The sequence below is a fragment of the Camarhynchus parvulus genome, chromosome 1 (assembly GCF_901933205.1).
Source record: "Camarhynchus parvulus chromosome 1, STF_HiC, whole genome shotgun sequence".
NCBI classification, from domain to species: domain Eukaryota; kingdom Metazoa; phylum Chordata; class Aves; order Passeriformes; family Thraupidae; genus Camarhynchus; species Camarhynchus parvulus.
In genome coordinates, this window is record NC_044571.1 from 82,908,131 (window position 1) to 82,935,737 (window position 27,607).

General features: G+C 39.8%; 1 protein-coding gene across 2 annotated transcripts in view; it reads right to left on the reverse strand.

The window, feature by feature from the left end:
• DLG2 (discs large MAGUK scaffold protein 2) overlaps nucleotides 1–27,607 on the reverse strand; it is an 890,387-nt gene that overhangs the window by 822,009 nt on the left and 40,771 nt on the right. Inside the window, exon 3 of one of the 2 annotated variants that reach the window (XM_030950072.1) lies at nucleotides 10,600–10,698. In XM_030950072.1, the coding sequence (XP_030805932.1) occupies nucleotides 10,600–10,611 (12 nt within the window). In that variant the 5' untranslated portion in view covers nucleotides 10,612–10,698. Of the gene's footprint in view, nucleotides 1–3,443; nucleotides 3,878–10,599; nucleotides 10,699–27,607 lie in introns of those variants that run through there. The other variant, XM_030950037.1, reaches the window with a different exon arrangement.

Here is a 27,607-nt window from a genome sequence, read left to right on the forward strand (position 1 = left end):
AGCTCTCCCTTCTAGCAACTAGTGTCAGAAAGCTTTTGGGGCTTTTTCCCACTGAAAGCTAATCATCTTTTCTATGCCACATAATGCCAAGAACTGGGGGTTCTGGGGGAGCACCTCCTGTTACAGTGAGGAACACTGAGCTATTTATGCTCTTTCTCACTAGTGGCAGCTCCTGTTGTATTCATGAGTCTGTAAAAGGCAGAAGGATGGAAGGAGAGCTGGAGAGGACAGCATGTTGCCTTTGACTGTTGGGAGGCACAGTGGGAATGTTCTTCCCTTTCAAAAACTCCTGGTGTTCCCGCTGGGATGGAGGCTCAACCTAAGCTTTAATTTATACCAAATTCTTTCTAATGATAAAATAATGCCACCAATTAACATGCTTTATGTGACAGTAAAGGAAAGATACTATGCTGGGAACACGATCAATTAAAATAAACCAGGATAACCATAAGAAGCTGTCCTTGACTGATTCAGCATTTCTGTAGTTCTGTGCTCAGAAATGCAAGGAAAAATGAAGGAAATAAAAAGAGGAAGAATTTGTACAAATTAATATCTTAAATCTATCTTAAACATACTTTACACTTTGGCTGAAAAAACATCAGTAGGATTTAAGATTTGGCAAGGTATATCAGAAATTAATTTTATTAGATGCCATCTTTTACCACGCAGAGTTCAAAGCTGGATCTGTAGATCCACTGAACATAATGTACAAGGGCACATTCACTCCACCACAACATTTATGTCATTTTCTAAAATGTGAAAATACCAAAAATTCCAGACTAAATTAAATGACCAAGTGTTAAAAATGTCAACTCTTTGAACAGTGTTCATCTTTTGCAGTTTACAAAGTATTTATCTTTTACTCCCTTTTTATGACTTAAGAACTGAAGAATAAACCTGATGTATTTACTCCCTCTGACATCAAGATCCATTTTTTCAAGACAAAGAATGGCAATTATCTGCATAAATCAGACAAATGGCTATTCATATATGGACAATTAACAGATCTGAGGTCAAAAATAAATACACTGTTACTCTGTAGAATTCATGCTTATAAAAGTGATTTTTTTTAAATAACAAATTTTCTGAAAAAGGTCTGCTCTTTTTATAATAGTGAAAATTGGCATAAACAGATAAAAAAATTTGGTGCTTTAAAAGAAGGAGAGTTACTCTGATGAAAATAAAGGCAGTAAGATCAGATTATGGACCAATACAACACTAGTCCAGCTATTTAAATATGGCCCAAAGTAAGATGAGCAAATCAATAACTTGTTTGTTTTCAAGCTGTTGCAATATGAAAGTGTTCTGAAACTAGACTTTTGCCATTATTCAGCTCAATTACATATGATATTAAGTTGTTTCCACATGCCTGCAAATAGAGAGCCGTGTACAATTCACATTGTGTCTCATTCCAACACCAACATTGGCAGCAAAGAGCGAATATCTGGAGTTGAATATTTGAGGCTCACTCACGTGCTTGATTTTCAGATCATTTCAGACACTCAGTGCTGGATTCAAGAGACAGAAAAGCTGAAAGGAAAAATGTGTGTAGATGGAGTTGGGAGCCCTGCTCAAAGCACCAGCAGTAGTGAGCTGGCAGTGAATCCATGTTTGTTATTTCCCAGAAGGCCCTGGGAAAATACTCAGAGGAAAACTCTCAGCACCAATTCATGAAATAAATAAGTGATGTCTCTTGACATATTAAAAAAAAAAAGGTACTGGGGCATGTTCTTTTCCAATTACACCATCTTAAAACTTATTCCCCTGTCCCCAAATCCAATTTCTATGCACCTCCATCCCAAACTCTCTAGGCAAAGCATGGATGCAACTGCAGGTCCCCATTGCACAACAAGACGCTCAGAAGATCTTGTCTCTAATCGCAGCTCTTCTTTTCAACCTTTTGAACTGGAAAACAACACTTGGGCATGTACAAACTGGATGTTTAGCGTGATCCTGCATCTCAGCCTTATTCAGCAGTGCTGCACCTCCATCGCTGAGAGCTTTTCAATGGTATTGCATCAACAGACACCCACAAGTGCCCCTGCTTTGCTCCGGGGTTGATTGAGGATATAGTCTCAGATTCAGCACAGCTTGCAGGAGCCAGGAGGACCCGGAAAGAACAGGAAGTGAATGAGGCCACAGCCTCCTCCAATTTATCCTCCTTCTGTGGCCTCATTCACCTCTTGTTCTCTTCCCATATGGGTTTCTCCACCAGCAAGATGGGAATGACAGCTGGCAACTGTTTCCATGGCTCCACTGCGCTCCCTGATCTCTGCAGTGGCCACCCACTGCCTCTCTCTGCTGCCCATGGGTGCCCAGGGTATATCTTCCTGCCTTTCTCCATGCTACAGATGGGTGTCCCCTTTCTGCACAGCTGTGACGCAAAAAATGACAGCAGTGATGCCACCAGTGCTAACCCCTGCTTTGCCTTATCATTGTGCATCCTTCAGGTGGTCTGGCCACCGCAGGCATTTTGCAAGTCCTGTAGAAACCATGAAATTCACCAAAAGTAAGGCAGAACAGGGAGCACTGTGCTGAACCCCAAAGCGGATGTCCCCTGCTAACTGCTCCTTACAAACACCACCACCACCACGTGCAAAGGCAGCTGCAAACATGCGCTGAGCTGCCTGCCCTGTAGCAACAGAAAGGGAGTTCCCTTATCATCACCTTGCCATTTAATATTAAGTTAGTTTGATAAGTTTGAAGATGTCTCAAGGAATCATTCAGCTTAACCCTACACCAGATCCTTAGGTTGGGAAGTGTCCCTAACCCTGGTCCTTAGCCTAATGCCGCTGCTGTGGAAAATAAATTGTCTGTATTCATGTTCAGAAGAAATCATTTAGAAGGACTGTTTCCAAACAGTCCAGCTAGATCTAAAATCAGTATAAGAATGCTGAGCTGGGACCTAGGCATTTTTATTTTTCAGGCCTACAGAGGCAAAGTAATCTATGTTTTTTCCCCCAAAAAAAGCCACAACAAGCCACAAGAAACTTGCATCTCTCCAATCAGAAACACCATGACTATCTAAACTACATCTGATTGGCCCCCTTAAAATCCTAGGACCCATATAATGCCCCTTTCTTTATTATTCTTTAGTTTACAGAATAAACTGATAAGCTGAGAAAATATGTGCAGTATACCATGTACTCTGAAAGTGCTCTAGTTGCTAGAGTTATTAATAGACACAAGCATAGGCTAAGATAAAATATGAAATCCTTTTCATTTTGCTAGTAAAAAATAAGTGAAAAACATATCATTTAGAAAGTCATATAGAAACAAACTGCATAATCTACAGATAAAGAGAACAAAATGCTTGTGGAAGCAAAGCTTATTCATCACTTTATCTTGCAACCTGACACAGTACATGCTCAATCTATTTAATTACAGGAACAGAAAAATAGCAGAGAAATATGTACACAGAACAGCAATGTTTCCAGTCCTACCTTGGTCGTGACAATGCACAGACAATCCATTCTGTAAATCTCCACAGGAGTGTATGTAAATCATAAAAATAAATCAGCAAGGGTGAGGAAAGGCTTTTGAATAGCATGAACAGAACCGGAGGCTTGAATCTGCACAGCCGGCTTTTCCAAGTGGGGCCCTCATAAGAAACTCGAGTCCTCCTCCACAGTGCTAAAGGCAGTCATGATGCTCACAGGGATCAGTAAACCCACTAGAAATCGTCTCAAGCAAAACTTCCAGGTGGCTTATCAGGCTTGATTGCTGCATTGTTCAATCTGAGATCAAAATATGCTGTTGAATGGTATGCAGCCCTCTAAATGGGAAGATGAGAACCACAACAAGCACAAAAGAGCAAAAGCATCACATTTCAGCCCTAGCTCTGGTTTCACAATTCTGATCTGCTGTTTCAGTATACCCATAAGATTTCCCTTGCCAAGTCTCTCTCTCTCTCAGCCTCTCTCTCGCTCTCTCTCTCTCTCTCCCTCCCGCTCTCTCCTTCCCTGTCTTTTTTTTTTCCTCCCCCCTTTCACTCGCTCTCTCCCTCCTCTTCTCTACTAACTCAGAGCAAGCACAAAACACACAACTATCGGGCCCATCTATCACAGCGCTGTCACTTCTCTGCCAAAACAACTGCTTTGGGTTGTAAGGGGATTTATTAAGAGCATGATTCCTACAAACACACATTACTGGAAGTGCATGATTGAAACATGAAGGTGTGTGTGAGAACTCGTGCGTCACAGCTACAATTGCTCAGAATTACTGGGTCAGATTCGGATTTGGGAAGTGAATATAAATAACAGCTGGATAAGGCGAACTTTAGCTACAGCAGAAAATAATCAGTCAGGGGAAAGAACCAGGATTTGCATATTTACACATGCACGTGGATCTGTCAGCACAACAGTGATATAATTATAGTTTACCACCCGTAGAAAAAAACCCTACATTACATACATTATTCAAAGCTTTGTAGGGGAACCTTTTTTTTTTCCCTACCTATGAAAAATACATCAAATTTTTAATTAAAAGAAAGCACCTTTAACAACAGAGCTTAAACACTCCTTAAACTCTCTCCCAAACTTTTCTTACATCATTGACAGATTCAAAGACTTAATCTATTTATCTCATGTTCTCTATGTTCTGCTTGGAGTTTTACAGACTGTTTAAGCCCCCACAGCCCTACCTTTCTTGCAGTGATGCTGGTGCAGAGCTTGCCTTTCAGGTGTTTTACATGAATCATTCTGAGTTAGAAAGCTTGCTGTCAGCTCTTACAGGCTTCCCTCTCTTCCAGATAGAGGAAGAAAGAGAGAAGAAAAAAAAGGGAGGGAGAGAGAAAGAGACTCAGAAGGGGAAAGATATGTAAAATGAAAGCTCTGGCCAAAGAGAGAGGAAAATCAATGCTCCTATTCACTGGAAAAAAAATACAGCCAACTGGACTGTTGACAGCAACAAGAGGAAATGTCTAGACACCCATACATTACAATTCACCTTTTCAACACACTGGACAGCACAATCTCCCCTGGGTGCTTTGCTGAGCATCTCTCATTCTCACTCTGAGCTAAAATATGTTTTTAATAAAATAAGTCTTTCCAAGAAAATAAAAGATTATTTAAGAGTCATCTCTCTTCCATAAATTACTCAGGTTATAACCCTAATATTCCCGTGATTGTTGGAGCAGTGAGACGCTCAGTAAATGACACATATTATTTTGCCAAAATGAGGTCACTGCTACCAAAGTTACAAAATCCATAGTGAATCAGATATGTGGTCAGAGAGCAATCAACCCTCCCCCAACTATTAAAGTCCTGGTGGATACAACATCTTAAAGAGAAAGTCTCCAGAGCACTTAGAACTGTGTCTAAGGCTTTAACTCACTGTGAGCAAACCCATGTGCACAAAACAAACTTGATTTGCATTTACAGGCTATGCTAGAACCTGCAGGTTTTCTCCCTACTGAGGTTTAGTCCAGTAGCCAAACAGTCAGACAAGTTTATTAAAATATAGATTACATGAAACAGGGAACTTCCAAACACAAATTAAATATCTCCTTAAGAGGAAATTAACCCATTAATGTGGTGTAACATAAGCCACCCTTGTGCTCTAAGCACTATTGGGTAAAAGTAAATTCAGTCAACTCTAAAATCAGCAGATATTTTAACATTTGAGTGTAAAGCACCCAACAGTTTGTTCTCTTCTAATTCAAGCTTATCTAGTAAGGTATGAAGTATTTCATACATATAATTACCTAATGACTTGGCTGTAAAATTTCATCTCAGACTTGAGAGATGGCATATGGAGATGTATTTTGAAATTGGTCTCTAAGTGCATGATCTGTAAATGCTTCTACTTGCAACTCTACTCTTGTGAGATGATCCCAGTGAATTCATGATTCCTATTTAAAGTTTATTTGAAAAACAGTGTGTTTCAACCCTTTGGGGATGCTTACATGAACGTGACTCACCCAGCTCCCTCAGTGTACCAAAAAGCTTCCTCCTGCACTCCTCCAATTTTTGACTGCCACCTCCTTCCATTAAATATGACAATGAGCATTTAACAGAGCAGGATTTGCACATGATCTCCTCAAGCTTAATACATAATTGAGCAGTTTGCTGCCTAAAATACTGCCACCTACTTTTTACCCCCCATAATCTCCCATAGCCCAAGACAGAAGGGAGACATACTTTTGGGGATGCAGACTCCAGCTTCCACAGGCTGATTTTGGTTGCCAGGGCTCCTGGTCATAGTTTCTAACACACAATGACTGGCAACAGATGACTCATGTCAATGGGTCTCTAGTGTTTCTTCAAAGACACAGTCCCTCATGTCCATTAATAACCCATCCCAGACCCCAAAAAGAGACTGAGCTGCTTAATTTTTTCTCCAACTAGATACTTTTCCCATTCATTTTCTCTCCCCAAGAATAAGATTTTCAAATCATTAGCACTGCTTTACCCTTCATTAGCAACACCTCCTTCTGCTCTAATTTGTGGAGGTCATATCACTGCTTAGTTCTATTTTTTCCTCTGTTCTTTCAGCCTTCTTCTTATATGTACATATGATCCTGACTGAAATCTACTATAGAAAGGCTTGACCCAAAAAACTAAAAAAATTGAGGAGCAGCCATCTGGGGTGAAAAGACATAGTTTATAGTTGCTCATAGTCAACTTAGATGGTAAAAAATAATGTCTGTGATGAGCTCTGAGTCTTGGGAAGCTTTAATATAGGAAGAGTAACACCTATTTCCTACTGTGACACCAGTGGTTCTGTGGATCACCATGTGAAAACCATCTGCCCAGGTGACTGCTTCCTTCTTCTCTAATTTTACCAAGGTATCTGTTTTTAAGTCATACAAAAACCAGTAATATGAGGTGAGTGGGTGAAATGGGATGGTCTTTTAACGCAGTCTACACTGGACAATTTAATGCTCCTTTCTGGCATTAAAGTCTTCATTGTATCCAGGTACTTCCACTTGGATAACCAAAGCAGAGGGTTTAATTAGGCCACTATATTTAGAATCAGAGCCTGCAACATCCTGCTGCATTCAATATTTGTAAAAGCAAGCTTCTAGTAAAAGCTAAAAACATTAGAAAATATTCTCATTTTTTAAATCTTTCATTATGCAACTTCTTAAACACTTCTTAAATTCTTTTGAAACGTAAATATTATAAAGCAAAAACTGTAAAGAGAAAGAGATTGCTAAATACTTTTTTCAAGTATAACTGGTTTATTTTCTTTTATTTAAAGAGTAGAGATTATGAAAAACAAGAGCACTATGGCTCCAAGTTTTGGAGCAGACACAAAGAAAGGAGGCATCTAGCCAGACTGTTAACATTGCATTAGTAATGTCAGCATCTTAAAAATTTAGCCAGTGACTATTTAGAGCTCTATGCACCTACACAGAGAACACATGAACACACACGTGCTCTTATAAATATAGAGAAAGGTTTATTTACTCCTAATGTATCTTAAATTGGGTACTATGGAGTACTTGTTGATGGTATTACATTCCCAGGTTATATTGTCTTCTTTTCAGGTTCTGTATTGCGTCCCAACAAGCTACAAATAAATACTTTCCTGATTACGTCTGCTAAGAGGGCAATTGATGTAGTTGGCAAATTATGTCTTTACAGCCAGAGCTCACTTATACCACTTGAACTCAGCTCCTGTGGATCCCAACTGTTTACTTAGTAGGTTAACACCAGGATTCAAGTGATCTAAGTATATGATACAAGGTAAACTCTCATGAGACAGTTCCTTTATGAAGGCTGCTTTGTGGTGCACTAAAAAAAAAAAAAAAAAGAGAGAGAGAGAAACTACTAATCTTGTAGATCCTGGATATGTAGTTAAAAGCTGTATTACAGATGAAATGTCAGAATAAATCCTTCTTCATCCAGAAAGATAAGTTAATACAAATTTCAGAAAGCACATTCTGTACACCTTAGTCATTCAGAATTTTAATGTAGTTCCCAGGCTGAATCAGAAGCCCAGGAGTCCTGGTGTTAATTTAAAGATCACCAAATTAGCAATTCTTCCCCTCCTAACTGCAGCAGCCCTAAGAGCAGCAGCTCTGCAACTGGCCTGAGGCCCATGAGTCTCAGATAGAAGCTATAACACGAATCATTCCCTTCACCAGTGCATGGCAAATTTCACTGCATTTAGCACAATCAATGTTGGAGTCCTGACCAATTTCTCCAGCTGGTAGTTTTTCCAGTGAGAAGAAATAGACAATTCTCTTTTTTGTAGGGAAGCAGACCTCTCAAAGCCTGAAAGTAGATGATAAAATGGGCACAGGGACAGGTGGACAGGCAGCTCCACTCCTTCACCACAAGGTCTATGCACCCAGGTGCCCATGGTGGCCTTGGGCTCAACAGCCACAGAAAAAAAGTTTCTGAGGCACAGTTCTGGAGGGGATTCCCTCTCTTCTTTCCCCAAATACAGTCCCACCTTACCACCCCTTTATGTAGTATGTGGGAGTTTGCACCACTTTAGCCAAGCAACTACCCCAGACCAAACAATTTCTGAGACAGTGCAACCTCTCCAGCAATCTCATTGCCACATGCTCACCAGCTGAGGTCCTATGAGAACGCAGTATGGCAAGCTGGGAACACAATATGACTTGTAGGATTGTAGGACATGAATTTTCAGCAACACAGAGTACGGGGCAGAGGTCCTTGACGCATCCTACAGCTCTGAATGTCCTTGTACAAGCAAGCCTTTTGAAAGCCCCGCAACTTCCGTTAGTTTAAAACTTATGCCTAATGCTTTTTCTATCTATTATTTCCTATACAAATCCATAATTGTTTTCTTGTTTGACTCAAATCCCTTACTCTGAAAGAAACAGAAGTGCTTCAGTTACTCTGCTGGCTTTATGCAGGCTGGGATGCTCTGCAACAGAATCACACAGTACTCAAGGGCAGTACATCCAAAGTGGTTTGCAATTCTCAAGATCAATGGTGAATTAAGAGTTCATTTTCATTCTTGAGCATTCTGCCTGGGGAGCTAAATCTAACAACCAATTGATCATCAGCAACTGACAACCTCCGGCACATATGTTCAAACATGTAGCCACTCTTAAGTAGCTAGGTGTCACTGTCATAGCAGCCACTAACACTCAAGCACACTCACTTGAAAAAGAAACAGACAAAATGATGCTTTCAAGTGAACTGACACACTAAACCACAAGATCCTGGAAACAAAAACAGAACATCTACTATCTGCTATCCCATGGTACTGAGAACTGGACAAAACACAACTCACAGCTCTGAATGTCTTAGAGTTTGGCAATGGAGATGCCAATTTTCAGAGTTTCCTCTCAGGTACCTTTGTACATGAACAGCATGAAAATGTAGTACATAGAATTGCTGACAGAGAAACATTCAGTCCGGGGTTTGCAGTGACTCTAGGAGGATGGTGCATTGTTCAGCTGGCCATTTGTAACAGAAATCATGTTATGAAATAGAGATGAGATCAACTACATCCCATGATTTTCACAACATCCTCGTGGAGACAATGTATTTAAGGTGTATATCAAACTTTTGATAATTCCTTGCTTTGGAGAAATAAAATCTTCCATAAATATAAAGACAAATTTCAATGAGTATATATGTTCTTGCATTTCAACTATCAAGTACCACCACGCTACCATATGGTACAAAAATTTTTCTGATTGGGAAATTGGGAAAACAACAACCCAAGAAACTCAGAAAATCATGTTTGGAAATTAGATTTTTTAAACATAATGAACAGGTAAATTGATCTAGAAATGTAAATAAAGAGCATGGAAAAGCTTTAGACAAGAGGAATAATCCCAAAGTTTCAACTGTTGGAAACAACTGTTGCTTAAGTCTACAAGGTACCACACAAGCACACCAGCTCAGTTTATGTCTCTTTTCTCTTCATCATATTTCCAGCTTGTTCACTTTAAAGAAAACTTAATAAGTTTCTTTCACTTCAAAAAAGAAAAATACACAATTACACCAAGGCTGAAAGTCTACATAATAATATCTAATCCCAAGGGAATTGCTCCAGCCAAGTTGTGAACCTATGAAAATAATGGAGATACTATAATGAAACACTTATGACTTCACTTGAATGCAGCAAGACATGGAAGTGTAACACAGCCCCTTACCACAGTCATGAAGTAATGCTATTCAGCAGAGTTTTATGATAGGTATCACTAGGCTGCCCATACAAAAATCATCATTTTTCTGACATTCAAATTCTTCCATACTGACTCCAGACCAAAAAGAAACTACAACACACACTAAGAGACTGAAAACACCTGGAATAAAACCTACTAACTGCACAACAACTTGGACTTCAAAAAACAGACTGAAATTAACACACCTTGAGATCAGCAAATCTGTAGAACCGTCACCAATATAAACAAGACTTGTACAGAAAAATAAAAATTAAATCCTGCCTCGGTCAGCATAAAATACCCAGGGCTAGCAATATACCACAATAAACTGCACCTGTAAGCATCATTCAAATGTGATAATGGACATGCAGCCATTAAGCAGAAATAAAAAAAAATCCAGAAGCTCGAATTCACTATGTCCTACACACTTCATCTCCAACAAAACTCCATTAAACAAGGATTTCATTCTCCATCAAAAAAAAAAAAAGAATGGACAATACCTTTGTCTTCATGTCTACCACATAGTTTTCAAAAGTTGGGTTCTCCTTGTTGCATTCACCACGTTGGCCAGATCCTTCTGATCCATTGGAAGCTGCAGGCTAAAGAGCAGGGTGGAAAAAAAACATAAATAAAGTAGCTGAGATGTGTGCTTTAATTAAATTACATTTAAGCATAAAGACTATCATGCACACACAAAAGGGTACCCTGAATTCAGATAAGTATCAGGCAGCCTATACAGAAGATTTTCACCTCAATGTTTTTTCATGCAAAATTTTGTGCGTTTAATCTTACAGGCACTCTCATAGAAGTGCGTGAAAGTCTTAATAGGCTAAATCTGCAAGATGATGCTTATCATAATCTCTGTGTGACTTCAGAAAGCATTCAAGGTGCTCTGCAGCTCTTGGCAATAGAACATAAAGATAAGGAAGGAAATCAGTGCCCTGGCAAAAAGACCTGCTGACCATGATGGGGCTCTCATCTGGAGTAGCTGCACGAATTATAATATATCTCCTTACAACAATAAACAAGTTATCTGGTTTGTTTTCTTATTTCTAATTCCTGACATTCACCTTATTTTTTATAAGGTTTCATGCTTGACTAGTAACCATATGTGTAAATCTTTTAAATTCAAATGCATTTTTTTTGTTACTTTTTCTTCATTTACACAGATTTCTATCTTACATTGCTTATACAAAACCCTCATAAAACACACAGTATTTCTTCAAATAATATCTTTGGCAGAAGACATAGTAAATGTCTGTATTTGTTTTTTTCAATTTTCTGCTGGAAATCTAATATATTACTGTAGATTTTACATTAAGACAGTAAATATTACAAATGACATCTCTGTTTACAATGCTCTGCCCTGCAATAATGTACTTGAAGAGGCAGCCTTTGAATGAAACGTGATGACTGCCTCTAACTTGGATCTCAAAAAATTTCTGAGCACTCTGCAAAAGCACAAACAGGAAAGCAGGGAGGATTCAAACAAAATTCAGTTTCTTGTGCCTGTAGGTGCCAGGCATTGCAAGCACCCTGAGTGATTTACCCATCCTGTTTTAGCCTGTGCAGGCATCCCGCAGGAGTGCAGTCAATTTTAACACAACAGGCAAGAAATTGTTAGCATTTTAAGTAGAGCAGCCTTTGCCAGCACAAGTTAGAAAACAACAAGCCAGTGCCACAGAAACAGCCAAATCATACTCGCATGTGCAAATGTTCTCTCCTCTGATCCTCAGTTGTTTATTTAGGGCTCTGTCCAGCAAAAGACTGAGTGCTGGCCCCAGTCCAGCCAACTACTTAGACACGTGCTTTTAGCTTCACTGGAACCAATGGACGAGTCTTGTGCTCCAGTAAAGACCGTGTTTAAAGGCTGGATCAGGCCCAGCAGCTCAGCATTACATGGGGCTAAACACACAGGACTCCACAAGTCCTCTCTGAGGTTACAGCATTCCCTCACTCATTCCCTTGGCTGGTTCCTAGTCACCAAAGGGTGTTGAGTATCTTCCATTTGTAATCTGGAAGGGAGTAAGGCATAGAAAGACAACAAGGCCAAAATTTTCAAGGACAGCAGGAAACTGAACCCAGGTCTTGCCTCAGAGCCTACAGAAGACCCAAGCAACTCCCTGAATGTTTCTTTCAGGAAGAGAAATTTGGTTTTGCAAGGACCTAAAAAGCATGCATAAAATTTTCAGTTCATCTTTGCTTTCCTCGAATACCTGACATGTTTTTCATTGTTATTATTTACAAGCAAAAATATAAACGATTCAAATAAATACATTATTTATTTGCCCTAATCATCAAGACTTAAAGGATCCTGATCCTAAAGGAGCTCAGCTCCTGCAACTTCTCTAAAGGGTTTTGACAAGCTTCAGCAGAAACTTCTATGGTAACATTTATCAAATGACTGTAGCTGCAGAACAGGATAAGAAACTTACTTTGTTTACATTTTACATGTTTTTTCTCACATTTTTCACCATTAGTTGGCTCCAGTATTTTGAAAGAACATAAAACAATATCATAAGATGCTATTAAATGGTTCCATTGTTTTCCTTAGGGAAATGGGTCACAAATTCATTGTAAAGAGCAGAAAATCAATGACATTGGGGGTTCAAACAGCTCAAGTGAGAGTAATTGTAATAAATCTGGAACATCTCGCTGTTCCTGTGTATTAGGGTTCAGTAATCATTAGCAAAATAATACATGGTTTTCCAACTTTAGCAAAGCATATGTTAGAAATCCATCTGAACACCAAGACATATTTAATTCTGTGTTATGAAATATATGGGACTGTATAATCCAAGAGGCAGAAAGAATACTTGCTGTGCATTGGGACAGATTTATTAAAAACTAACAATCTTGGATTACAGTCTTTTCTTATTCTTGATTACATACAACCTCCCTTTGGAGGCCAACAAAAAGTCTGTCCTGCTTAAAATTATTTGTATACTTTTAGCCAAAAGCTGCCTGCCCATGCAAAAGAAGTGTTTCAGCAACACCTAATTATTCCTGAACCAGGACCAGGAGATGCAGAACGGGCAGCCCCACCATGACACACTACAAATGTAGTGGACAGCATGCACTGTGCTCACACTTCCTTGCAGGAGGTTCTGGAAATAATGACTTCAAGCTTGAACTACAATTACTGCCAAAACCATAGACTTTTTATCACACCCCTGTATCTAGAGGGCTGGTAGTTGGAACAGCTCTATCTTCCTCTTCACAGAAGAAAGCATGATCTTATTCTCTGCAAACTGGTCAGAGAAACTGAAGAGATTTCACAAGCAAATGTAGCAAGGGCAGATCAAAAATTCACTTGGTAACATTACTCACATGGTTAGTAACCATGAGCCTTTCAGATCACACCTAAAGCAACCTTCTAATTTTGTGCATAATTAACACTAATCTATTTAGATTACAATTAACAGATTCTATTTAGACCATAATCTCTTCAACATGTCTCTTTCATTGTGCAAACTCACACCATTATTTAAATATTTATTAATAAAATAATAACCACATTACCTACCTTGCTAATTATGTCTAATTTTAACAGAGCTCAGTGAAGTTTCTCTGTGCTTATAACACATCTTGCAGGTAGCTTTTTAGGACATCCACAATTGACACAATCAAGTGACAATAAAACTCTGCCTGATTACTTTTTGCCAAAGTACATAGATACGTGTTATGAAAGACTAAGTCACCAGTTCCACTTTCAGCAGGCTCCAGTTCCTGTCTGAGCCAGCAATCAGACAGAAGGAGCATCTGCCCTCACAGGCAATCATGGCATATGAGGCTTCGGTGAGTTTCTATGGGAGGTCCTCCTGCAGCAGCCAAGCCATGGAATAATGGTGGATGAACTCCCCAGTCTAGCATAAGAACTTACAGAATTTCCAGAATTTATACCAGATATATTAATAGGAGGAACTTATAACCATCCCCAGTAGTTACCACATGTTTATTTCTTGGGGTGAAGCCCAAAACTGAGAATACACAAAATATTTTTAAAAAACCAGGAAACATACGTGCAAACTTTATTCTGCTCTTCCACAGTCTAAGATATTGTTTCCAGAACTTTGAATTTATTTACACACATGGAATATTTTCTAGAGCAGATGTGGCTAGAAAAGGCTGATGAGCTCTATAAAGGGCCCAGGAGGGTGGGTGGAAGCGTAAGGAACTTCAGTCCATGAGCCCAAATAAGTGTGCAACTGCCTTCAGGCTCAGAGAGCTAAAGCACCTTCCCCTACAGCCACTGGCTTGGGGAACACTCTGCTCTATGCTGTTAGTGAGAGAAGTTCAAAACAGAGGCTGCCCAAGATGTCTTTGGGCACTTTGGATCACCAGTTGGTAGCTCTGCTCCAGTCCCATGAGAGCCTGTCAATAAATGCCTGCTTGCCCTAAGTCATTTGCATGAGGAGAGGAAAGGAATAAAAAACCCCAGTGATTTGTTAACTTTTGGATGCTGATATCTGTCAGGAAATCGATCATCTTGCTAACCAAATGCTCCCAGAAACATATTGTTCTGAGAGATACTGCTTGTATTTAATTAACTTTTCTACAGCAAGCATATTTGAAAATCATTAGAACATCTAAAAAGCTACATTTCAAAATAATATATGCTGGAATTATCCATTTTGCAGGACATTGATGTAAATTAATTCATTCAGCAGCTATGTTGGAGTAGAAAGCAACCTGAGCTGAACTGAGATGCTCAGCAGGACGCTGCTACTAGCAAAGAACAGAGCACACCTCTGTGCCAGGTACAGCCAACCTGCTCACGCTCTGCTCAAGCTGTGTGTGAACCAGAACTGGACTCAAGTCAAATTCATCCTTTACAACGTGCCAGCAACAGCACAAATGCCTTCTGTGCCTGTGATCTGTCCTCCAAGCTCTGCACCTTTCTGCCGTACCTATGCAGAGTTGACAGCTCTCCTAAATGTGCTGTCAATATCACTGGACCACAGGAAAAAGAAAAAAAAATAGAAAAAAAATTGTACATCTTGGACAGGGTGTGGAAGACAAAGCATCATTGAGGGCTTGATGAGTTTTTCCTGCCATGCCATGCAGAGAAATAATCCTAGAGAACATAAGATGATGTGCTTTGCTAGTCCTATTTCTATGCTTCTTACATTCCTTATTACAGGAAGAAATATCATTCAACAAATTTTTTTGACAGGATATGACTTTCATCAATATCACTGAAAAGTCAGACAATCCCAGAGCAGGTCATGCTAGAAATAAAAGTCAGAAATATAATCCCACAGAAATCAAGCAGTTTAATTTGCCTCAGCTGGGCCTAAATTTCAACCCAGAAATAATATAGCAGAGCTTTCTTTTCTAATTCAGTATTTCTAAGGCCCTATAGAAAGGCATAGTTCCATGTCAAATGATTTAGATGTCAGAAAGGATTTTATTTCCATTTCCACGTTAGGGTTTCTTGTTCATTTTTTGATGACATCAAGGTTTGCTCCATATCACATTGCATTAGCTCAGACTTTGCAGCTGTCTTAAGTCAGGGTGATACTGTAGAGCACTATGAGGTCCCATGGCTAAGCCCTGCAAGAATATCCTTCAATCCCTTCTGCACCAGTCTTCCCAATATGACCAGTAAATGTGAATGAAGAAAAATACACATTTGAGTATGGATTCTACTGTACAAATCCCATCACAGGTGTTTTATTTTTTTTTAAGTTATTGTATTTGAAAGTGAGCATTAATATCACAATAATATTTAGTTTGCCCTGGGATTTTTATTATTTCACTTTAACTAATATGGATTCAACCTTTCAGAAAATTTTATGACGGCTCTAAAGAGTGTTACAGCTCAGGAACAATTATCTGGCTGTGGACTTGTGTCTCAGAAAGGTCAGGATCTGATTTAATGCTGCTCCACCCTCCTGAGAGCAAATCTTGCTCTCAGTGTGTTTCTGGATGTCAGAATGTCACTGGTGAACTTTGCATTTGTTCGTCCCTGATACATATTTGACCATTCACTAAAAGCTCTCATCCAAGCCATCAGTTACCAGAGTAGGTACTTTTGCTGGACTAATACAAAACCCACACTCACACCTGATTTCCCTCACTATCTGTATCACACAATTATCTAGCTGCACTGTGACTCTGGATCTACAGCAACTCAACTGACTTTGCAGGCAGGGAATTCAGGCAGGGAGGAGACAGTAACTCACACACCAGCTTTTCTCCTCCCAGACAGAGAGTTCAGATGAAGCTGGCTGGAGTCAGCTGGCCCCACAAACTCAAACCTGATGACTGACCTGAAGACACACACAGGATTCATTTTGCTGATCCAGGCTGTGTCTCCAGTGTCACTTGTTATAGAATCATAGAATGGTTTGGTTGGAAGGGAACTTTAAAGGTCACCTGTTCCAATGCCCCAGCCACAGGCAGGGACACCTTCCACTAGAGCAGCTTGCTCAGAGTTCCATCCAGCCTGACCTTGAATGATACCAGGGGTGGGTCACCCACCACTTCTCTGAACAAGCTGTTTCAGTCTTTCATCACTCTCATTGTAAAAAAAACTTATTTCTTATATATAAATCTAAATCTACTCTCCTTTAATTTAAAACCATTACTCCTTGTCCTACCACAGCATTCTCCACAAAAAAGTTTGTGCCCATCTTTTTGATAAGTTCCTTTTACTTACTGGAAGGTGCTCTAAGGTCTCCCAGGAGCCTTCTCTTCTCCAGGTTGAAAACTCCAGCTCTCTCAGCCTGACTTCATAGGAGACATGCTCCAGCCCTATCCCTCTGGACTCATTCCAACAGTCCACATCTCTCCCACATTGTGACCTGGATGCACTATTCCAGGAGAGGTCTCAGGAGAGAGAAGTAAGGGGGCAGAAAAGAGAAGAGCTTATGCAGAGCTTTATTTTCAAGCTGGGAAACAAATCAAGGCACTCATGTGTCTCCTTCCCCAGGCAGCAGAGAGTCACCAAGGTCACACAATGGTGGACTCTGCCATGTGTGATAAGTGGGGAGGGAAGGGAAGGGAGCAGGGCACTATGCAGCCACCAGAGCCCCTGCAAACACAAGCCTTGAGAGGGCTGTTGCTGAAATAAGGTCTCCCCTGCTGAGACCTGGCACAGTGAATAGCAGTGGTTGGCAGGATCTGATGTGGCAAAGAGAAAAAATGACCGAGAAAAAAAATCACAAAGATTAACTCTGCAGCTAGGATGAAGAGATAAATAATTTACAGTTCAGATGCATGAAAATGACACTCAAAGAATGAGACTGGAGAGACTGGTTACAGTTTTCAGGCAGACACACCCCAGCTGTAGCTCTGTGCCAGGCAGATATCTGCCCGCAAGAAATGGAGACAATTAACTAATGCATTGCTGATGGGGTATTTTCCAAAAATTCGTGGTAGCAGTGTATTTAAACTCCATAGGGCAAATTTAGACACCTCTGAATGTGAGAATGAATGAGATTAAAACATTAAACAAATAAATGCATTTTCCTCAGCTCACTGGGATCTGAGATCATTCTCCTCATTCCTTTACCTTTCAGCTATCAGCCTGCACTATGCTGGGCATAAAGAAGATAAAACATGAAGAGTAATTTGGGATATTAAAGATCTATTTCTTTCAAATAAAGCAGAAGCTATTACTGAACTCTTATGAAGGCTGGAGGAAAAGGACTAGAAAAATTAAAAGGCTGAACATAATTAATGAATGCTCATTTAGAATTCACTATCATAAAATATCCTGGAAGCAAAATCTACAGCTGAAGAGGGCAGGCTGAATGCAGAAACAAGCTCTGGAAGGAGCTCAGTGTGCACTGTATCAAACTGAGAAGAAAGACAGGGAGCTGTGGCTGCTGGGAGATCCCTTCAAGCATGGAGTAACGACAACTGGCAAGAGGCTCTGCAAGCAGAAAGGTCACCTGCAGCAAGAGTGACGTGCTAAGGCACATGGTTTGATTCCAGTTGTGTCCACCTGCACACATTCACACTGACATCTTATTCATTAGCTTCAGTGGACTCCCTCCACACTTTAGCTCACATTAGTGAAATCACCATCTTGCCGTGAAAATAAGTAGACCACAGCTAGAAGCAAATGCAAATACTTGGAAACAGAAAAAAAAAAAAAAGTAAGTCATTAATTGTAAGGGAAAACATGACTAATGATTTTAAATTAAATAATCTTTGCATGCTATTTTAATTAGCAAGGATAATGTTTATTTTACTTACATAGAAGTTCTGGATACATAAATTCCAACCTACATATTTCAGTTGCCATAACAACTTGATACATTTATTCTCTTGTGTCATTTTTATTGCATCAGTGTAGATTTATACTTCTTTTAACAACCAGGAAAGAAAAAAAAAAGCCAACTGCTTTGGTTGCTATAATAACACACTATTTTTTAATTGTGCTTTTCATATTTAATTCTTCTTGAAATCAACACTATTTTTCTCCAAAGATGTTCCTAGCACAGTGCAGAAAATTCACTACCAATTTCAGGGCTCAGTGTTGGGTCTGTCAAAAATCCCAAGGATATGTACAGCCCTTTGGCTCAACTACTACTCCAGTAGTCTCCCCTAGGATATATAGCTTGAGGTCAAGTTCTTAACAGAAGACCTACAGAGCAAGTCTAGGTCCCCAGTTAGTGCATATTTCCCTGAAAACCAGAAATAAATTAAATTCATATCTTTTTTTAATTAAATTAACACCTTTCTTCAGAAAGGTGCACAATAGATTTGAAGCAGCATACCTAACTGCAGAGATGCAAAACAGTTTAGCAAATCACTGCAGCATGCTCCAGGCCAGGAGGATCTTAAAAGAGCAATTTCCACATTTCATACACACTGGTGTAGCACATGATGAGCTTAACCACACTTTTATCCAGGGACAGAACTGGTTCCTAAACTCTTGGGGCCTCCAAGGAATTGGATCAAATCTTTTGAAGGTACAGTCAATTGGCACTATGATGGAAAGAAGAGAGAGAATAGGGACAGCCTTTGTCCTTCCCTCTGTGCAGCGTAGCAGAGCCTGCTGTTGCCCATTGACCTTTCCCAATTCTGCACCCCTGCAAATGGGCCCTTTCCAATTAAATTGCAATTACCTAACTGCTGATGTTGCTTTTCTATCTGGGCCCCTGCAACAGTCATAATGAGAGAGACTGTATTAATTACTATCAATTATATTCAGGCACAAGGTGAAGAACTGCTTAGTAACCATTGTTCCATACAGCTGGCATGGACTGACCTCAGATTAGAGATAATAGGACATTTATGAATGTAAGGTTAGAGTTTTTGATGGAGATAGACTAAGTGAAATGGCTCCTGTGGGCTGCCTTGGCCTCTGGGGGCAGCTCTTCATTTATTTCTAACTATAATACCTCTACTTTGGTCATGAAAGTTAGAATGGTTGCTTTCAAAGGACTGTGTGCCTCTCAGTTGTCAGGAGAACAAGAGTCTGTATGTCCACAAAGAGCTTAGGACAAGATCTAGCCCTTATTGCAGTCTTCCAGTACATAGAGAGGCCACCAGACAGCTGGAGAGGGACTTTTGACAAGGGCACACAGTGATGGTACAAGGGGGAATGACTTTAAACTGAAAGAGGACAAGTCTAGGTTGGGTACTAAGAAGAAATTCTTCACCAAGAGACTGGTAAGGCACTGGAACAAGTTGCCCAGAGAAGCTACAGATGTTCCAGCCATAGAACTGTTGGAGGCCAGGCTGGATGGGACTTTGTGTAGCCTGGTCTACTGGAAGGTGTTCCTGTCTGTGGCAGGGGATTGGAACTAGAAGATCTTTAAGGCCCCTTCCAACCCAAATCCTTCTGTGATTCTAACTCAAAACAGTGCCCAAGAGTGGTATGTACTGCATGATAACCTTGCAGGAAATATGCTTAAATAAGGACTCACTCAGATAAAGTGAAATCTGATTTATCTCATGATGTGCTGCAGGTCCATAGCAAATCCAAGAATAGAATCCACTCTCCTGTCTCCTCCAATGGCCCACACAGATTCTTCCTATTTACACACATCTCCAGAGAAATTACAGAGGAGGAAACTATCCACATTTCACTTGAGATTAAATTTTGTGTCTTTTTTTGCCAGAAATGGTGAAATTAAGTCAATCTACTCAATAGCAGTAATAAAACCAGTTCCATTTTGAGAGCAGGACTGATGTATCATAAAGTGATATTTAGGATAACCAAAGGTGTTTTATGCTAATACAATATAAAGCCTGCATTAAATAAAAGAAAAAAGAACCTCAAACCATCAACAAAACCACAAGATCAAAGCCATGAAGAATATTGCAATGACTTTTACTTCTCAAGATAGTTTTGCTTGAAGCATCCTAAACCTTGGTATAGAAGAATATTTGTTTCAGCCAGAGCCATAGGGAGGGGAAATAAGCAGTGGCTGTCATCACAGTGGAAAGCTGCCTTGCTAAGTCATGGCTGCAGAGCTCCACAATCATATATACTCATGCTGACATGCAGAAAGACTGTAGCTAAACAAAACCTTTGGCAAAACATAGTGCCATATCTCTTCATCCAACTTCCTTCCTACAAAGCATTACAAAATGCTTCACACCAATATATATCAAAGAGAAAGGACCCAAAAGGTAAGTTAAGTAGAATGAATCAGGTCATTAAACTGCAGATTACATCATCACACTCCCTAAGCTGATAACCAGACAACAGAGTGAAGTAAAAGGGAAAACAACATTCCCTGAATATTTTGTAGAAGGTTGCGCTCCATGGATCTGCCAATGCTTGACAATTGCCTTTGTGACAACTGTCACAACCTCAATGCTGGATGAGAATCTTTTATTGCCTCCTGGGGAGATGGCAGAAACCTGTATTTTGTATGAGGATCCAAGAATTATTAACATTAGCCATTTACCAAGGTTATTAAAAAATTATGGACTGTACAGGGGTTTAAGCTTCTGTGAGCACAAAAGCGTAAGGGCTACTGAGACTTAATTAAATAAATTTCATTTCCAACTGCAGTTGACACTGAGAAAAGGTGCAGGTGCCTCTGTATCAGGCAATGCCAAGAGTTGCATTGACTGTGTAATGCCCCTTCCATGCATACTACCTTGCACAGTCCATATGGATCCTGGATCAGGAATCCTTCAGAGGTACCAGCTCGAGTTGACCTGAGAAACAGTGCCCTTATCACAGCTCACTGACACTGAGATTCACATGACACTATCAGAAGGGAAACCCTGAATGAGGCAATAAATCCAGTCTAAAAACTGTCTGACTGCAACAACTCACCCTAAAGGTCTTTGCAACTCTCTGCATTTGCAATCTGTCCATGTGCTTAGGTAAGTCTTTCTCCTTTTGCTGGGATGTGTCTGTCATTGAGGAGGCTGGTTTGGGTAGAGATGTACATACAAACTTGGAAGAACGTCAGATGAAAAATTTGAAAATACTTTCACTGTTGAAGAATATTTGCTTGAAACCTCCCAAATCACCTTTATTACCATTACTGTACAACCTCACCTCTCATTAGCAGAGGCTCAAATTCCAATTCTGGTTTTATTCAGAAGCCTTATAACAACTTGGATGCTTGTTAATGCAAACAGAACACAGGTCTGTGTGCTATTCTGTATATTTAGCTGTCCTGGTTTCAGCTGGCATAGAGTTAATTTTCTTCCTAGAAGCTGGTAGAGGGCTGTTTTGGATTTAGGATGAGAATAAAGTTGATAAGACATTGATGTTTTAGTTGTTGCTAAGCAATGTTTACACTAAGCCAAGGACTTTTCTCACACCAGCCCACCAGCGAGAAGGCTGGAGGAGCACAAGAACCTGGGAAGAGACAGCCAGGACAGCAGACCCCAAGTATTCCAAAGGAGATCCCATACTATATGGCACCATGATCAGTATGAAAGTCGGGGGAAAGCTGGCCACAGGTCACTGCTCAGGCACTGACTGGTCACTGGTCAGTAGATGGAAGGTCTAACTTGTTTTGAATATTCAAAAATCTTTATTATTGTTGCTATTACTATTTTCCCTTCCATTTCTGCTCTGTCAAAAAGCTTTGTCTAAAATCCCAAGTTTTACTTTTATTTCCCCCAATTCCTTCCTCCACCCCACTGAGAAGGGGTGAATCGGGAAGGGGCTGTGTGATGTTTAGGCACCTGACAGGTTAAACCACGACAGCAACCCCCATCTTGACAACCTATTGCATTATTACCACCACCAGGTTAATACCACATTTCACTAGCTTATAAACAAAGCTGAAGCCAGGCAAGATCACTTTCTGGACACGTTTCTCTGTAGTACTTAGTCAAAAAGGGGTCACTAGAGACGGCCCTAAAAGAGGTGGTGGATTCTAATATTGCACTTTTAAAGGCTGTGGGCAAAAATGTAGTTTCTACTATTAAGAAAAATACCTGTAATCAGCGATGTAATTTCACGGTTTGGGAACATCTCCACATCTGTTCTCTTAGCTATAGTTAACTAAGAATATTCTTTTGAATATCTGTGACCAACATCCTGATGCCACTTCACAAAGGCAATCCAAGCCCTCATCTTCTTTTGGCTGAGCTACAGCAAAGCCCTGTGAAGCCAGGCACAAAGATTGGTTTTCCAAGATCATTACAACTTGAGCACTCCTTTCTGTTCAGCATTGAGCAAGGATGCCAGATCAGTCCTCCCCTCTGTGTGAGGACTATCCATAGAACAGAGCACCAATATAAGGAGGGGTTTGTTCCCTGTCCGAGGGTAAGATGATCACAACATGCAACCAAAGAGCAACATACGATGATTCTAAACCTCAAAACTAACAGACTTGTCCCCCCTAAGTGCAGAGATATCTGAATATCAGGCACATTCCCTAGATGGGGGAAAAAACCAAGGAATCCAATAAATAAATTGATATTAAATTAAGAAGCAGCATTAATAAATACACCTATGGCTGCAGAAGATGGACTGTTTCAGGCAATAATGTATTCAGCATCCTGAATACTGAAACATCTAATTACAGGGTTGCTGCTGACCTAGCAAAGACACCGCTGGGTGTGCCACAAGCATTTTCTGTCCAAAATCGTACAAGATATCTCAAAAACAGAATTCTGATTACATAAGTAAAGGCATATGTCTGTCATGAATCTTCATACTGCTCAGTAAGACACAAAGTCATCAGCTTTGTTACCTATGCTTTTCTACAGTACACAACCACAAAAAATGTGTGAGAGACGACACCAGCTTGGCGTAATGACTGATCTGAAATCTCTCAAGGGATCCTTTCACTTCTTCTTGTGGTAATTAGCAAATCCACACAGATTAAACTTGTTTTAAGAGTTCATTAAAACAACAATAATTTAAAAGTTACCATTGCTTTGTTTACACCAGAGTTTCAAAAGCCGCCTTCTGAGAAAATGGACTTCAAATCCACTATATCTGTTACTGCTAATTCCATTTTTTTCCAGCTCACACAAGAGCTGTTTGACTTGTCTCTTCTCAGGAAGAGACACCATGACTACTTGGAAGTGCCGAGCTAAAATAAATAAATAAATAAATAAATAAATAAATAAATAAATATACACACACACACACAGTGACAGGGCACAGCATTTCTGAAAACCAGGTAGGCTCTACACTTCTGGAAGGAACTGGAAGACCTGGGAAAATTTCATCATTTTGGTTTGTCCTTTCAGAGAAAAAATGTTATACAGCTACAGCAGTGAACTGAACACCACTATTTGGGCTATAACTGTTGAGCAACAAGGCTGCCTTCATGTCAGAAAAGCACAAGAAGCCATACATATCAGCTGAGGTGCAGCCAGAATGCTAAATCCACTCAAAGGCACAGAGATCCATTTGCAGCTTCAATCATTTTTCCCCACTGGTATTGTGCAAGTCTGTGCAAGCTGACGGAAGTGTGAGATCCAGCTAAGGTGACGTTTTTTAGACATGAGATATTTGAGCTATATTAAAAATTCCGTTTCAGAACTCATCTGTCAAACTAGTTTTCTGGGTTGGGGGGTGTGGGAGGAAATAGGCACCACACAGAGACATTAACCAATATCCAGCACAAGATCTGTATTGGGTTAATACATGAAGGCTCTGTTCTATTACACTGTCCATTTCAGTTCAAGACAAGAGAAACTGGAGAAGCAAGAGCAAACAGTGGGACAATAATGATCAAGAGAAGGAGAATATTGTAGCAGGTATTCTTGCTATGACTGCAACCACCTCTTCTTTCAGGACAAAACAGAATTTTGAAGATGAAATGAGATAGTTACATAGCTTTCTCTGAAAAGCTTCTGTGCACAGGGGGTGACAATACCAGGAAAGTTCCTCACTGAATATGTCATGAAGAGCTGAAGAAGCAGATGTGGAAGTCAAAAGTTAGTGAGGCACAGGAGCAGACATGCAGAGAGATGACAGACCTTAGGAATAAGACAAAGTGGTAATTGATAGTAGAAGGGTGGACGTTAACAGAGGCTTACAACAGCAAGGCAAATATGGTTAAAGAAATTAGCTCAGAAAGCTATCTCTATGAAGAGACCGTCCATTTGGATAGGTAAATGGATCAAGATTACATGGGGAAAAGAAACATATTCCTAAAGGTTCTTTTCAAGCAGGAAGAGAGTGACAAAGGGTGAAATTCACTCCTTCATAGTACACAAAGGTCTAGGCCAGTGCTTAATTCACAATCCACCTAAATATTATAATGGCAAACAAGCAGTAAATTGTCTCATCTCTAAACCTGGGGCAGCTTTCACAATAACCTGTGACAGATTAAAGTGGCACGAGTGAGGCTCAAGGACAAGCAAACGTGTAAAATGTACAAGCTGAAACACATAACATCCCATGTTTCAGTACTTCTCTAGTATTTATAACTATACTATTAAAAAAAAACCAAACAACTGTGGAGATAAGTTATATTTTCAAGTTGACAGCTTCCTTTTAATTTACCAGGTTGTTCTCTGGGGATTGTATTTATGATTTGCTAAAACCTGAAAGTATCTGTTCCAGATTATAAAAAAACTAAATAAAAGAGGCTGGATATTTTCTCTTTCATATACATTTATCTTACTAAGCAAAGATACATTCATCTATCCAAGAAATCACTCCCAGGGTGACCTTTATGTGATCCAGAAGTCTTGGGGTGATATAATTCTTTATTCTTGGGAACTATTTAAGAAACATTTTAATAAAGAAGTATTGGTAGACTGCAAAAATATATAATGGACTCTTAAACCTCTCTATGGAGACTTGTGTCCTTTGCACATGGAGAGCAGTGAATTCTCTTGCTTAGTTGCTCAGATTGGTGAAGAATCAGAGTTAATAAATAGGTGAGACAAATTGTTCTGAAATATTTTTAGAATTAATCTTAACTAGAGTACATTTGTCCCCGAATATCAATTTTACAGAACTCTTACAGCTTTATAGGATTAAGAAGTATACTTTAGGAGCTGATGTACTTGTTTTTGCAGGTAGCTAAAATATAACTTCTCAGAGTCTTATTAGAAACAATGAATTATATCACAAACTGTTCAGAGGAACTGCTAGCTTGTGGAAGAAGCTTCATGGGACATTCTGATATTTTTATGTTCATAATTTTTTCAGACTAATCTGGTATTCCCTTGCTGAAACATATAATGGTTTAGGAAAATTATTTTAGAAAAAATACATTAAAATTGCAAGAGTTGTTAAGTGATATTTTCAAACTAGATCTATAATTTTTGACCTTGATAGACAGAAGTGGAATTTACACAATAGCCTGACCTCAATGCTTATCATAATAGAGACTTGCTGCTTAATTAAAAGTTTGGCTCATTCTGTATGCTTGTTGATACTCAGGCACATTTTCATTGGAGAAAATTATTGTTTCTGGTCCCTCGCAGCTGTTCTGGCCTGCTCCCAATCCTTTGCAGATGTAATAACAAATCACAGATCAAAAAACTGCCTGGAGGTTGTTTGATAGGCATATTATATAAATGTGAAAAAAAAATACACCCAAATAAACCTGTTGTGGAGGATGTGACTCTTTCATCGATGCTGATCTATTTAATTTAATATCAAGATCCCAGATCCATCCCACTAATGTCAGTAGAAAACAATTATTAAACTAAACAATCAGATCTTCCTGTCAAAAAGGACATATTGAAAGCAGTGAGTCCTCTAAACCCTCATGCAGGGCACACCAACACGATCATGATGTTAAACTAAAATCACAGAATCATAAAATATCTTCAGCTGGAAGGGAACCACAGCGGTCATTGAATCCGACTCCTGGCCCTGCACAGGACAGCCCCAAAAGTCACACCATGTTCCTTAAGGTGTTGTCCAAACACTTCTTGACCTCTGTCAGGCTTGGTGCCTGAGAAGTGACCACTTCCCTGAGGAGCCTGTTCCAGTGCCCAGTCACCCTCTGGGTGAAGAACCTTTTCCTAATATCCAACCTAAACCTCCCCACAAAACTTTAGGCCATTCCCTTGGGTGTTATTGCAGGTCACCAGAGACAAGAGGTCAGTGCTTCTCCTTTGAGGAAATTGCAGACTGCAATGAGATCTCCCCTCAGCCTCCTCTTCTCCAGGCTGAACAGACCAAGTGCCCTCAGCCACTCTTCATATGGCTTTCCCTCAGGACCCTTCACCATCCTCATGGCCCTCCTTTGGACACTCTCTAATAGCTTTATATCTTATATTATGGTGCCCAAAATTGCACTGGAGGTGAGGCTGCCCCAGTGCAGAGCAGAGCAGAACAATCCCCTCCCTTGCCTGGCCATGCTGTGTCTGATGCCCCCCAGGACATGCTTGGCTCTCCTGACTGCCAGGGCACTGCTGAGACATGTTCAGTTTGCCATTAATCAGGAACCCCAGGTCCCTTTCCCCTGCACTGTGAAAAAGTGAGAGGAAACAATGGAAAAGGCTTTTTATCATGAGCATGTCTAACTATGCAAACACAAGGAGATGGCAAAAGCAGAATGATGTCTCGTTCCAAGCCTGGTCCGTGGGCCAGAAAGTGTCTGTTTAGAGAGTGCCATGATCTGTATGTTGCCCTACTCTCAGCATCACAAGAGCATTTCTGTCCACAGGATGACCCTGTTCTGCATAGATACAACTTGGTTTAAAATGGAAACATCGGCCTGACCATATTAAAACACATTCAGAAACAACTCTAAAATGACATTTAACAGACGCTCTGGCACTCATGTTATTGACAAGCTACAGAACAAATAACAAATTTATAAATAGAGACCCAGCATGGATACCTAGTATGGGCAAGGCATTTAACTGCAGCTAGTAATAAATAAGGGTTTTAATAACACAGTGACTTTGCAGTTACCCATTTCTAAACATTAGTCAACCCAGCTGAGAAGAAAAGGAAAGTGTTTAAAATAATCTCTTCAAGTAAAGAAAAACTTAATAGTGCATTAAAAAAATTAAATTACAAAGCTACTATATATTAAATAATAATAATAAACCTAACAAACACGGAGCTAAGCTTCAGCATTGTTGTTCAATAATTATCTGGTAAGGGTTGTTACACATCCTTGGTTGCAAAAGGAAAAT